This window comes from Pyrgilauda ruficollis, unplaced genomic scaffold (assembly GCF_017590135.1).
Source record: "Pyrgilauda ruficollis isolate IOZ18807 unplaced genomic scaffold, ASM1759013v1 scaffold22, whole genome shotgun sequence".
In the NCBI taxonomy this organism is placed as follows: domain Eukaryota; kingdom Metazoa; phylum Chordata; class Aves; order Passeriformes; family Passeridae; genus Pyrgilauda; species Pyrgilauda ruficollis.
Window position 1 is genome coordinate 6776030 of NW_024521428.1, and position 14923 is coordinate 6790952.

Below are 14923 nucleotides of genomic sequence, written 5' to 3' on the forward strand. Positions count from 1 at the left end.
TTGACATAAATGTGCAGTGTTTTATGATATTGTTTAATATTAATTACTGAAATCTTATAAGCAGAAGTCTGGGAAGGCAAGTATGGGAATTTTCTAGTAGATTTAATCTGAAAGAATGGTTTCAACTATTGATCCCATTCTTTTGAGTCTTTTAATGTTATCATTACCAGAGATAGTGTTAGAAATCATGAGATTTCCTGTGATATCCACCCTTTTGATAAAAGTTTTATTTGGAGTGGTTGAGTGAAATTAGACCTTGGTGGCAGCCAGTGATTTCAGATACGCTCAGCTTCATGGAGGTAGGGGGGATGTGTATGTACAGCAGGATCCACCATTGGCTCCATTAAGAACCACAAGGAATCTGAACTGGAAACTAAACTATTTATTTTACTTTTTTATTTTAATTCTCAAACCTAGCAAAACTTAAGAAATCTCTTGTTTTCCATGTGGTTAAGTACAATACTTGGGAAATAGGTGTAAACCCCAGCATCTTATAATTTGTTGTAATATTATATAAATATTTAAAGAAAAGTTCACAGAACTGTAACCACAAACATTGCAGGAAATTATTTTCAGTCAAACATCGCACATCCCTATCCCTAAATAGAATTATGTTAGAGCATTACATTTTTAGCAGTAGGAAATTGTGATTTTAGAAAGTATTAGATACAAAATCTAATTTAAATGAATATCCATGTTGTTTACTTCAGCAGTTTAAAAGTCACTAAAGGCAAAGGTGAAGGTTTGTAACACCAGTGCTGTTGTGCAGTCCCAGTGGATATGTTTTATAAATAGGTGTAAAAACTATTGCTTTTTGAGGCTGTTTGTCCTTGGATTAATTGACTCATTTTAAGGTAAAGAAATCACAGAAAGATTAAGTGAAAGCCAGATTGTGCCTTTACTTTTTGAAAGCTTTGCTCTGTGTGATTATGAATGTTTGTGTGTGAAATAATTTCAGCACAATGATTCCAATACCTGTTTTTCTCCAAGGCTTGCTATGGAATCTTAAAAGTACCTGAAGGGAGCTGGCTGTGTCGCACCTGTGTCCTGGGAATACATCCTCAGTGCCTCCTCTGTCCTAAAAGAGGAGGTGCCATGAAAGCTACCAGGACAGGGACCAAGTGGGCACATGTGAGCTGTGCTCTTTGGATTCCAGAGGTAAAACCCTGATTTCTCTCCTGTCTTTCTCTTCTTGTTCCATCCTCTGCCTTTTTGCATTTTCATGATTTAAGGTCTTTGACATAATACTGGGCTTTTTTTGATAGGGCTCCTCAGTCTGTGAAGTGTGGGAGAGAGTCCAGATTGTATTCCATTAATGAGTCACTTTGGCACCTCCATTTATTCAGCAATCACTTCTTTGAGTCATTATGGTATCTGTGACCTGCTAGAAAGGGCAGCTGATATAAGCTGTATCTTACAACTGCAGCTTCATTGTCATTGATATATCTGTGCATAACATATATGGAGAGTTTCATAATGAAGTTTTACACTTCCTCCTCCATTTTGAATCAAGTTTAGCATCACAGTGTAGTTCTATAAAACAGAAAGTTCTGTTAGATATAGATGGAGTTTGTGTTTAATTTTGCACTTGGGATATTTATGTTTTCTTTCTGGTAAGATTCACAAATCCATTATGGTGGGTGGTTTAATGTGAGACAGTAGCCAGATCTGTCAGCACCATAAAATCAAGGATACAGTGTTTTCTGAGTGTTCTGCTCCCAAGTGCAGACAGGTGTGACATGTGCACAGCTTTGAGGAAGATGTTAAGATTTTGGTTTGGTTTAATTTGGCTTAGTAACCGGATATAATGTGTAATTCTTAGTTGTCTCGGGCATATATATATCTGCTTCTTAAGAAGATTATCTTTGCACTTTTCCTTTCAGGCCTACTTGTAGTTTCTGTTATCTCTTTTCATCTTCAAGGAGAGAGGAGTTGAGGAAAAAACCCAAAAATATTTCTTTTTTTAAAAAATCACTTTACTCATGTGCTTATGAAGTGTCTTACCTGGAAGCTCTCCTGGCTCTGAGCTGACTGATTTTTCTAAGAGATCCATTCTGCATGTGGTTGCTTTGCTGTTCTCATCAGCAGAAGAGGAACGGTGAGGTTTGGGGATGTGGTGGTGGCTGGGCAGGAAGCTCACCCTGACTTCCTGCCTGCCCATCTCCCTCTGGCTGAGGAAGAGAAGTTACTGGGGGACACCCAGGGTGGGAAAGCTTGAATCCAGCTGTTTCCACAGCCCATTCAGTGATTCCAGGTTTTGGACACCTCTTCCTCTCAACACCAATGCCAAATGTGTCAGGCATGCTGAAGAGGTGGCACATGCCTGCAGGCATGGCAAATGCCTCTTGGATCTATTTGTAAAACAATTCAGTTACCAGAGAAGCCAGGAAACCCCTTTGTAAATCTCTACTAAAATGGCAGGTCAGTTCCTGTCTGGAGTGGCCTTCTGTGCTGCAGGGGGCAAGAAAGACAGAGTTTGAAAACCCAGGGATGGATGCTTTTGTGGAGAATGTGTATTATCATGTATCTATTTTTTTTCTTCCAAGATACTAGCATGCTGGAGCTCCCTAAAAGAAACATTAATTATAAAGTCACTGGTATTTCTTGCCCTAACAAAGTGAAGCAAGGCAGGAAGCAGGGAGAAAGGGGCTGTAAACATCTGTGTCTTGTGGCAAAAGGCTCAAAGAGGCTTTGTGAGTCACCAAGTGTAGTCTAGCACTGTTGCAGTCAGTTGTGCCAGGTGTTCTGCATTAATTCATTCAGCACTTGTCTTAAAATCTTTTTTTCTTCCCTGCCTTCCTTGGGAGTTAATGCTGTTCAAAGGCTTTCTTTTCGCTCCCTTGAGTGATTGGGACAATTGAAAGTTTTTACTTTCCAAAGAGTACTCATAGATTTATATCCTCCTTTTCTTCTGCCTTTGCTTTGCTTTAGCGTAAATATGTGGTCTATTTCATGTTTTTTTAAAAGGTGTTCTTCTAAATTTAAAAAAAAATCAAAAAAGGAAACACTGATACCAGAAAACCTGTATTGAGTGTCAAGGTTGCTCTGCCTTAGATAACCTATTACAGATGTGTCCTCTGCCAGTCAGTGTGGTATTAGCTGAAGCAGAAAGTGATTACACCCCGCCTCGGCTGTAGAGGAAAGATAGAATTTGCTGTTGTGAGTGGCTGTGCTCAAGCCACTGGGCTGCCCTTCCCAACCACTGATGCAGGTCCTTGTGTCCTGGTGCAGCTGCTGGTGGCACAGTTAGCAGGGAAGCAGAGGACAGCAGCGTGGTTGATCGTGTGCATAGCAGATAATAGGCTTCAACAACCCATTGTCTTCACTCTCTCCCACTCCTAGAACTTCTTCAGAGTATAGCAGTCAAGATGTAACCTGATGCAAAGTGAAGAAATAGAGAAAATGACTACGTGTTATGGCAGATGGATCATTTCTGCCTTGGAATGGGAGTTCTTGGGGGATGAAAAAGGTTGGCTTCTGCTCTCTGGATCCCTTGTGAACAGCAAAGTTCAAACAGACTTTGCCTTGCGTCCTCTCTGCAGAAACATGCAGGTGGCACAAGGCCAGTATAAATAAATTGCACCTGACTCTGTAAGTGCCTCTTTGTGCTTTTACAAAGTGGGGTAATATCAACAGTCAGCATTACAAGCTGAATGAACAGTATTTCCAATATAAATGTTTCCTGACGTTATGAGTCTCCTCTGGGGAAGGAGCAGGGAGAATATTTAAGGGGGCAGAAAGGGACAGGGAAGAGGTCTGTGTCAATTCCCAGCTCCTGCTGGGAAGCCCAGTGGAAAGCTGATATTACTCAGTCTCCAGAAAAAAGTCATTGTAGATTCTGGTTAGTTTTTGAAAAGAATATAGACAACCTGACACATTAATACAATCCCTTAATTCCTAAGGGAAGTATTGTTTCTCAGCGTAGGGGTAACAATCTTTGTACAATATTGTTTCAGAAATACCTGTGCAACTTGTAACCAGCTGTTCTGAGCATGGTCAAGTTAGGTTCATTAAAGTGTCTTTCCTTTTGGAAGCAAAAAAGCTACATTTGATCATACTGAAGAGCACTGACCATGATTTTGTTGAACTACTCAGGCATTCCAGGGACAGTCTTGTCACTTTTCCCCAATTTATAGGAATGCCATGAGAGGTTTGAATTATTAGTCACATCTGTCTCATGAGTGCATCATGTATTGCCTGACTCTTCTTTAAAACCTGAACCTTCTGAAGCATCTCAGTGTCTGCCTAATGAAGACTTGTGGAAATGCCATGCAGCTGGTTGACCTCAGTATATTCCAGAAGATGTAGGCTTGCACTTGGCAGAGATCAGAGAAGGAAGTACTGTAACAAACATTATCTTATTTGAGTCCATTTATGTCATTAATTCATGAACTGTTGGTCAACTTTTTTTTTCTAATGTGGAAATGATGAACCAAGTAATCTCTTGCAAAGCTGTTCTTTCCACCTACTTAAATGATGGAGAGAGTAGCAAAAATATTCTGAGCATAGCAACTGTGGCTTAGCACTGCTGTCTTTGCGTAAGTCTACCTCACTGAGGAGGTCTGCTGAAGGAAGGCTTTTCATCCTTAGGGATTAAACAGGTTTTAAAATTAATATGTGCATCACATGGTTGATGATGTACCTCCAAAGAGAAGCTAAAAAATTCAGCTTTGTCTACTGGCTCTTGTAAAGTTGCCAATTTAATTATCACAGGTTAAACTAATTCATCCAACCCAGATTTTCCCGGGTGTCTCTTACTGTCGATTTAATCTATGAAAATTACTATAAAGTAGTGCTCTTAAAGTTTTCTATATACAAAACAAAATAATTGTTGTTCAAATCTCACCCTTAACTGTTTTTTTTAGCCATCAGCTTTCTTCTGGCCTTACAGTGCCGCAGAGCATGACCTAGGAACCTCCTTTCTTTGAGTTCTTAGATTTGACCCCTTTGAGAAGAAGCCCATATTCCCACCACAGGAAATGCAGGTCTGCTCTATTCAGATGAATTGTTTTTAGGAAGTGTAGAGTATCAGCATTGTGGGTTTGGTTCAGCCAGGTAGCCCTCCAAGGCACACAACTGCTGAATTCAAGAAGTGTTGTAGAAGTGTCAAAATCCAAGCTTTTGGAGACTGGTGTTTTTGGGGCAGTTATCCCACTGAAATATTCTGTTGTGTGCCATTCTCATACTGGCCCAGTTCTGCATGTTAGTCATTCAGAGCTGGCCAAGTTTTTGTTTCTGTGCTTGGATAAATCCTGTCAGGAGTGGCTTAGGGATGCCTACAGATATAGATATATCTGTTTTGGTTCCCAAATCATAGAGGAAAGTCCTCATTTCCCTATACAGACAACAGGCAACTGAGAAACTTCTATCACAATGGATATGTGGAAGTTTATATAAAAAAAAGAATAGGAAAAACTATTTTCTCTATATATGGAGGGGTTTTTTTCCTTTCTTTTATTAATGTCTATAATCTGGTCTACCAGAGACAAATTGATCATCCAGACTAAGTCTGTGAAAACTAGCATAAGACAATATGTCCTGCTTTGTAATAAGAGTTTTTTTCTCAAAAGTTGGTTTTTTCTCAAATTATATTTGATACAATCCATAGTTAGGAAGGAGTATTAGGATTATCTCTTGTGGTGGGCTCTTGTGGTGGAGAGGTAGAGCTGGGAAGCAAGGCTTTTCCTGGCTGTTGGCTGATAGATCTGGTTCTGTCCCAAATATTGGTTGACAGAAGTAGATACTGTAGCAGATCTAGTGATTTTATAAAATGGACTTTTCAGGGAAGTGTTTTGTTCTGAGGGGCTTGTATTTTGGCATTTTTTAAGTTAGACCTGTGAAAGCAGCACAGAGGTGAAAAAAACCCAAAACCAAAACCATGAGGGAATGGAAAGGTACTTAGAGTAACACTTGCTGCAGTCTCTCAACTAGTAGTGGTTTAGGAATGGTATTCCCCAATTTCATGTTCCCACTGAAGCACTTCAAAACATGCACCACTCCCTCCTCCCTTGCACCAGGCTGGAGAGGGGATTTGGAGGCACAAACGGTAAGGATCATGGATCGAGAAAAGAAGAATTTATTGGAAGCAGCAAGTGAAATAAGAAAAACAAAGAAAAACGAACTGTAAGAACTACAATATCAGTAACAGAGCCAGCGCTACCCTACCACTGGCTTCACCCCACAGTTACCTGACCAGAAGAGAACCCTTTCCCCCACTCTCAGAAAATCATATGAGCTGGTATAGAGCTCTGGGTCCTAGCCATGCTCCCTCTTGGCTACTGCAAAAATTAACGCTGTCGTGGCTGCAATCAGGACGTTGGTTCATAACAAGGGTGTGCTGTAGGTGCCTCAAATGTTTTGAATAATTGTAACTTTGAGTCACCAGGTTAAACTGATAGTATTCCACACTGTTGTCTGTGTGTGGGATCTTTTGGGGTCCCTTTCTGAGAAGTATGAGTACATGGAGATCTTGCTGGAAGAGAAATGAATGGATGGCTTTCTTCTTCTGATATAAGTGGAGAGCTTGGCTTTTTTTCCCCCTTTGATAACTGTTTTCTGCGCTGCTGTTTTTTCTTTACAGGTTAGTATTGCTTGCCCAGAAAGGATGGAGCCAATCACAAAGGTGTCTCACATTCCACCAAGTCGATGGGCTCTAGTGTGTAGTTTATGCAAACTGAAAACTGGTGCTTGCATTCAGGTACGTACTTGTCCCATAGTGACTCTGCAGGGGTGAGTCTGTCAGAAGGGCAATTTTAGTTTTGTATTTGTTCTTCCTGTGTTCAGAGATGCTTTACAATGGAGTTGACTGTTGGACAGATGTCTGCTTCATAGCCATTTGCTATCAAATTAGTTGACCAGACAGAAGAATTAGTCTGTGTTGCCATCTTTTGAATAAGGCTGCGGTGTTTAAGAGCCACTACTGTGTGTATCAAAGATGAACAGAAAACTTTCACTGAACTCTCTGCAAACAAGAAAATCCTATATTGGGTAATACCAACTTCAGAGGGATCAGTATTTTTAAGAATGTGTAGGAAATTTGTTTTGGTGGGGATGGGTTTTCATGTAGTTGTGGTAGTTATGTCCTTATTTTTCTAGTTTGCTGTTACTGTTAGTAATTGAGGCTTTTTGTTTTATTTTGTCTGCAGTGCTCTGTGAAAAGCTGCATCACTGCCTTTCATGTCACCTGTGCCTTTGAGCATAGCTTAGAGATGAAGACTATCTTGGATGATGGGGATGAGGTCAAGTTCAAGTCGTACTGTCTAAAGCACAGCAAGAACAAACAGAATTCGCTGCCTGAAGTTGAGGAGCACCCCAAGAGTGTGCCAGAGCAGAAGCAAACAGAGAGTGAGAAAACGAGCCTGCGAGCCCAAAAACTCCGAGAGCTGGAAGAAGAGTTTTACTCACTAGTAAAAGTGGAGGATGTTGCAGCAGAGCTGGGCCTTCCTAAACTTGCTGTAGACTTTATCTACAATTACTGGAAATTAAAGAGAAAAAGTAACTTTAACAAACCATTGTTTCCTCCCAAGGAGGATGAAGAAAATGGCTTGGTGCAGCCAAAAGAAGATAGCATACATACTCGCATGAGGATGTTCATGCATTTAAGGCAGGACCTAGAGAGGGTAAGAATTAACTTGTAAAGTTTTGAAAAACTATTTGCAGGTGAGCAAGGTCTTTCTTTGTGGATGAAAGCGAGAATGAGGAAAGCAAAGTGAGATGATTTAAAAAATAATAATTAAAAAAATAAAAAAGAAGGCCTTCAGCTCCAGTCTTTTGATACGCTGCACTGTCTGATGCAGAGACTTTAGGGAGCTGCCTCTCTCAGTCCAGTGGAAAATCCAAGATGAAAGTAGTGCTTCCTGACTTGCTTAAAGGTTATTCCTTTATGTATTTAAAGATGCATATTTCTATGCACAATGGACATATTTGGTAATTGACTCTATGACTTCAGCTTCAGTTGAGTAAGTGTTTAAAAAAATGAAGAAACTTATTTGACCCACTGTAGTAGTAGTTAGTGGTGCAAATTAAATGAGAAAAAATGTTACTTTTATTAAACAAAAAATAAGAGTAAGGCTTGTTACCACTGCCCATTAGGTTGGCCTGTTGGGTAGGGGTCACCTGCAATTTTCAAATGCTTAGAGGTAGGTAGTGAATGTATAAAAGGTAATATAATAAAACAGATGTGGTGAGGAGAGGAGAAGTAAAAGCAGAAGAGAGGTAATAGGGAAGCAATATTGGGAAGAGAACAACGTGAAGATACAGGAAGATTTTTGGAGCCAAGATTTGCACTTATCAGCGTAACTGTTGTCTTTAATCTATCATAATCAATCCCAGATACTTTCCAGGACTGCTTTAAATATGGAAGCTGACTTTGAGAAAAAATATAGAACCCATAATATGCCTCAGATGGTGGGTCGGTATTTGGGGATGGGGATTTTTCAAGAGACCATGTAAGCTTTTTGTTTGATAAATGTTTGGTTTGCACCAAAAATAGTGTTGAAATTTATATACTTATTCTGAGTAGAGGTGATTCATAGTTTGAAATGCCTGTTTTCAAGTTTCTGAACTTCTTCAGAAAGATTTTCCACAAGATTTTCTATTCTGTTATATCTTGGGATAAATATAAGTTTGGGAATCTTGGAATTTTGTTTCTAGGTAAAGAGATTCCAGTTCTGAACCGATGGAACTAAGTGCTGGGGAAAGTATGTTTGTCAGATACCTTTCAAGCAGCCCCTACGTTGTTTCTATGTTTCAAAAGCACTTTTAGGTGTTTATCAAGAACTTCCAGTGTCTCTTTTTACTCTATTGCCTTAGGTGGAAACTTTGCTATTAACTGAAACAAGTAGAATTATGTGGAACTGAATCAGAATGGTTTGGGCTGGAAAGGACTTTAAAGACCCTCTAGTTCCTGCACTCCTGACATGGACAGGGACACCTTCCACGAGACCAGGTTGCTCAAAGGCGCATCCACACTTCAGAGATGGGGCCTCCCCAACTTCTCTGGGCAACTTGTTGCAGTGTCTCACTGTTAACAATGTCTTCCTTATGCCCAATGTAAACTTACCCTCCTTCGGTTCAAAAATGTTACATCTTTTTCTATCACTACAGGCTCTGGTCTCTGTCTTTCTTAGAATCCTTCTTAATATAAGGAAAAACTGCAGTGAGAACTCTCCAGAGCCTTCTTTTTTCCAGGCTGAACTTCTATTTTTTTTTTAATAGTTAGGTACATTCAGTAATATTCACAAGAACTTTACCAAGGGATTTTGCATGTAATGTTGGATAGTCTTTTAAAACTATGTCTGGGTTTATTTTCTTATTGCCTTTTAAGTCTTCTGTTATTCTTCCATAGGTAAGAAATCTCTGCTACATGGTAAGCAGGAGGGAGAAACTGAAGTTGTCCCACAGTAAAGTACATGAACAGGTCTTCAACTTGCAAGTCCAACTCATTAACCAGGAAATTGCTGCAGGTAATCACATAAATGTAAAATATTTATAAAACCTGTCTGTATTTAAACTAAAGCAGTGTATTCTCTTTATCTTCCTGGTTAGTGCTTTTAACATGTAAAAATGCCTTTAAGAATCAAAGTAGCAACACAGAAAGAACTCTATAATCGTTTAAAATATTTAGTTGAATATTTCTTTACTTTGTGGCTGTTTCTGGTATATGCCTATTGCTTATCACTGTGGCATCCAGATAGCAGAAGTGAGCTGGTGGTGATCTCTAGGTTTTGCACCGTTGTGCTGCTGGGGTGTGGCACTGGTTCCCCACAGCAAGCTCTACCCCTCTGCTGGTTCTCCAGCTGAGAAGGCTTTTTTGCTTGCTGTCACCAGCTGGTTCCTTCAGGCAAGGGAAAGAGTGACTGATGGGAATTGCTGCTGTTCTCATGTGCCTTGTGCACGTCATGAGCACCGCAGATTTCTTAGTTTGACATCTGCATTTGCTCTCCTTCCTTCCAAAAGAGTTTAAGTACACTGGGTATTAATAGGGACTAGTAACTGTTTGGGAATGCTGAGGTGCCAAACCCCACTCTGCCCTTTGCATTTACAGCAGCTTTTTAAAATAAGGAACACAGCATTAGGAAAGAGGAAGAGTGTATGCATACCAGTGTAGTTACTGGGATTTTTTTTAATAGGAAAGGCAGCTATTTTTTGTGTGAAACTAAGATCTCGCTGGTCTTTCTAGATACATACTTTACCAGTTAAGGGTGAAATCTTTGTGGTTTTTTTCTCTGCCCCTGGAACATGGATAGGTTTTGTTAGTACTGATAAGGTTTTTTTTTTTTTAACTGTTTTAGATCAGACTAGTACTTCATGGAAGCAGTGGCACTCTAAAGCTCCTTGCTTTTCTGTAAATGCATTTTATTAGAAATGTCTACTAAGTTTATTTAATATCTTTACAAATACAAGTGTATTTTTTAATACTTATTATAATGGCTTGATACTTGCAGTGGACGCTGTATGCATGTATTACCACAAACAACTCCTATGTTGAAGTAGAAAGTCTTCTAAAGCTTAGAGAATGTTATAATACAAAGCAGAGAGTTGAACTAAATCCAAATTGAAACTCAGTTTGAAGCATTGTTTTTTCTTCATCCAAAACTGAATATGAACCTTTTTTACAGCTTTGTTGGAACAACTTCAGTCATATCTCAAAACTGGTTCAATTCACTGGCTTAAAGCCTCGTAAAAAGGGCACATTGTTGTTTTTAATGGAAATATTTAAATGCTTACCTAAATTCCAAAGCAGTGGATAATTTGGAACCGTTTGGTTATCCCAACTTCTCCTTAGTGTCCTAAAATAATTTCACGCTAATTATTTGCAAATGCTTCTTACTGTTGCATGACCATATAATGGTCTATAAAAGTTGTTACGGATAGCAAAAGAAATTATGCTTTTTAAAAAAGCCTTTTTTCTTTTTCTTCTGCTTCCTCACCTCTTTCTCCTGTAGGCCATACCCTGACAAGTGCACTAGAGAACACACTGTTCTACCCACCTCCCAGGATCACCCTGAAGTTAAAAATGCCCAAATCAGCACTGGGAGACTGCAAAAATAACTCGCTGAAGCCTGGCAACAGACCGCTTTCTCCTGACAACAGCAGCACTGTTTACAGCAAACGGAGTGTGTCAAAGGAATCATTTGAAATTAAAGCAAAATCTTATGCCAGGTATCAGCACGACAGCAGAAGTAATGGGCTGCTGGCAGGGATCGGCAAGCCTCGGAGCGAGGCAAAGGACTCTGGCCCCATGCAGCTGATGGAGTTTCACCGGGGCCAGCCTTCCGGGAAGCCTTTAGCACTCCAGGCTGCTTTGCATGGACAGTCTTCCATCGGGAATGGGCGGGTGCAGCAGGAGAACTCAAGGCTGGTGTCCAAATCCAATGGTCTGATGGGCAGGGCGGGAGATGTGAGCCAGAGAGACAGCTCCAGCCAGACGTCCTACGAACAAGAGTCTGTGCTCACAGCTCACTTGGCCAGCCAGAGTGGATTCCGAAAATCCACCATAGAACATTTCAGCCGGTCCTTTAAAGAGGCTACCAACAGTCTGGTGAGGACCACGGAAGATCTCCGGTGCTGTGAAAAGCCAACGAGAAGACTCGCAACAAAAGATCGCTTGTGGAGCAAGCAGACACTTGAAGGTGCTCCATACCAGGACAATGATGGGTACTGTCCTGACCTAGAGCTGAGTGACTCTGAAGCAGAAAGTGATGAAAACAAAGAACAAGTGAGGTTAAGACGAAGTAGCTCAGAGAGAGAAAGCCCAAGTAAGGACTTTGGAAGAGACTGTCACAATAGAAACAAAAAGAATATGATATCTCACAGTTCGGTACAAAGGTGATTAGAAGCCCCCACGGGGTAATTCAGCCTTTATGTATTCCAGTGTACCAGTGCAAAGCTCAGCATCAAAAGGTTCCAGAAAATAGTCTAGGACCTGTTTAGGAAGAGCTGCAGTAGGGGATGGGGGAGGGGAGAGAAATCAGAGTAGTTTTGTTCAACTGTGAATTGGTTTGCAGTCTTTGCAAGGTGAGCTCAGTTATCCACAAAGTCATGTGGAAATTGTGTCTTTTATCAGAGGGTAACATCTGGGAGAGCACAAAGCAGTTAATCCTGCAAAAATTCAGGAAGCCGTTTCCCCCTTGCCAGCTGAAGGGCAAGGCACCGTGTTCATGTGGAGGTAGTCTTGTGGTGGTGGACAGGTTTTGAAGAGGTCCTTGCATTGCTCTAATGTGTTGCAAGAGACTGCAAACGGAGACACTGAAACTGCGTTGTTATGGCACCTGCAGTATGGCTTAGATCCAGCAATGCACTTACGGATGTGTTAGGAAGTTAAGCACGTGAAAAGTCCTGCTGGTTTCCCCCGGGAACGTTTGTGCTCAGCTATCCGAGCACATGCCGGTGTGCTCTGCTGGATCATTCCCAAAGTGACTACTAAGTGATGATCCCCTTCTGCAGGAGGCTTTGAACTGCAGTGGCGTTTGCAGGCTCCCTGCAGAGGGCGGAAGCAGGCGTCGCTGGCACTGCCAAACTCGCTGACCTCTAGACGTGCCCCCCCTTCCCTGCTTTTGCTGAAGGTTGTGTTTCTCTTCACAATAATTCGCTTATTTTGTAAATATACAACTTCTAGTACTTCAGTTTTTTAATCTCTGTACATAGATGCTTGTTGTGGGATGCACTTGTAAATATTTTACCCAGCTAACAAGTACAGATGGTTAATTTTGTGGATAGTGTTTACAAAAGTAGATGTACTACTTCAAAGAAAAAGGCTATTTGACACTTACATTTAGGCAATCACCGGTGATGCCAGGTTCCTCTTGAAACTGAGATTTCGTATCCAGAGGTGTTTTTTACCTGGTATTTTTAAAGTCTGCTGAATTAGAAATAATTTTAGCTGAATTTTTTTTTTCAGGTGCAAATTTTCAACCCTAGTTGCCTGAATACAAGCATAGGAGTCTTCTGGCATCTAGGTCTGTAAAATTTTAGCCAGTCATCGTTTAGAGTATGATGGTTTAATTAAAGATGGGGTTTTTTTTTAATTCCTGAAAATCTACTATTTTATTACACTGCTTTTCAACCTCTGGATGAGTTGCTGTTTCCCAGTCTTAACACATTTTTTGTATGTCCTTTAAAATCAGCAGTTGTTAAATAGCAGTTAAATTTCAGCCAGTACCAACTGAGGAGTTGAGAAGGGAAGGGAATGAATCCCCTTCTGTTTGTTTCAAAGACAGGGGACTTTTGTTGGAATGCAAACTAACTTCTTGTTTTACAGATGGTGTTGTGTTGATCAACAAAGCTACTGCACTATTTTTGTCTGAAATGCTGTACATTTCATTAACACACAATATCCTCTGTCCCCACATCACTGGCTGAAACGACCCACAGGTTGTGTAGGGCACGTTCTACAGCTCTGTTGAGGGTTCAGTTTTGTCTACAAACAAGAAGGTGTTCCCCCCACAGCGTGAAGATGGCTATGCAGGATCTGAACAGCAGCTTGGTTTCGCTTCACAGTTTTAATTTATTGCTTTTAGGTTGGGAAATGGCAATGACATTTTCAGATTAGTTTTAAACTTTGAAATCTCCCTAGTTGCAATAGGACTAGCAGGTCAGGGGCTGGAGGACTCTTCAGTAGTGAAATAATTTTTTAAAAAGTGTACTTGGCCAATCTGCTCTCTTTGCTTCATGCATCTTATATTTTTTTTTAATTTTTTTTTTTTACTTCTTGATTTTATGTATATTTGTGTAATTGATCTTTCTAAAGCTGTATCTTCAAAATTATTTCTTTTGGTGTAAATATGCAGTAGCAATTTAGGTTTCCACATATTTTATTTTTATGGGAAATGCTTTGTGTTCTAAGCCATGGGTCATTCAGAATAAGTAAACAAATGTCTGTTCATTTGTATTCTGGTTCTGATTCTCTTAGTTCTCCTTCAATATTTATTAGTAATCCTCTCTCACTGGCCATGAAATTTTATGAAGCTTTTATTGGGAACACTTATCTGGGAGGTCAGCAAAGTGTTCATGTTATTTTGTAAGCATATGACAGAAGAGAGGGAAAATGGTGCTTCAGCAAAACTCAGCATTTCTGCTCTTCTGGGGTTATCAATTCAGTTGTTTCCAGTCTGGGCAATGGTTTTGCTAATTTTTACATGATTTTAATAGACATATGAAGGAGCCCTTGGTTATGTAGTTCTCAAGTATTGTCCCCAAAGTGCATTTGCTAGTTTTTATTGTGCGTTCGGTGGCTAACTGTTTGAAGTATTACCTCTTAACCTTATTTGTCAATTTTTTGTTGTGTTTTTGCATTTTGTTTTATATATATAAATATATATATATATATTCAATTTTCCAAGATGGACTCGGTCTTTTTCAGATGTCCCCTTTTTACAAGTACTTTTTCATTAAATTATGAAACTGCTAACAATATTTTCATTTGTTGTGATTTATTCAGGGCTTTACCCTCTGTGTCTGGCAGGTTGTAAAACTCATCAGTACTGCGTCCATCGGGAGTAAATTATTTCTGCCGATTTGGCAATACTTTAACAGGTTAAGTATCCAGGGAAAACCCTTCCCCTTCAGCCTCCCAAAAAAGAGCCGCTGAGCACTAATTTGCTGTGCATAGCAAATAGTGCAAGCCTGGCTTTTGTTTCTGCCTAGCTGAGCAAATGTAACAGACCATTTGCTGCCCTGGCCTCTCTTTTCAATGTATTTGCTTATGCTGTGGTATGGCTGCTTTTCCCTGCTCGGACAAAGTGAGTTGCAGAGGAAGAGCCGTAGCCAGGCCTTCTGTCTGATGCTGTTCTTGTGCCCGCAGACGTGCGCGCTGAGCGCCCACCAGCCTGCGGGCAGGGCACCGAGCGGGGCCGGCGGGCTCCTGGGCACTCGGCTGGTACCCGACCTTCGCCTGTAGTTCCCCCTGCTCCCGCAGGCCGGT

General features: G+C 40.5%; 1 protein-coding gene across 2 annotated transcripts in view; it reads left to right on the top strand.

Moving 5' to 3' along the window:
• The window catches only part of JADE3 (jade family PHD finger 3), a 63839-nt gene extending 49424 nt beyond the window's left edge, over positions 1-14415 (top strand). For both annotated transcript variants that reach the window (XM_041468556.1, XM_041468557.1), the window contains 5 exons: positions 991-1158; positions 6581-6697; positions 7146-7619; positions 9347-9464; positions 10947-14415. In XM_041468556.1, the coding sequence (XP_041324490.1) occupies positions 991-1158; positions 6581-6697; positions 7146-7619; positions 9347-9464; positions 10947-11833 (1764 nt within the window). In that variant the 3' untranslated portion in view covers positions 11834-14415. The remainder of the gene's footprint in view (positions 1-990; positions 1159-6580; positions 6698-7145; positions 7620-9346; positions 9465-10946) is intronic.
• Positions 14416-14923: the final 508 nt, after the last annotated feature.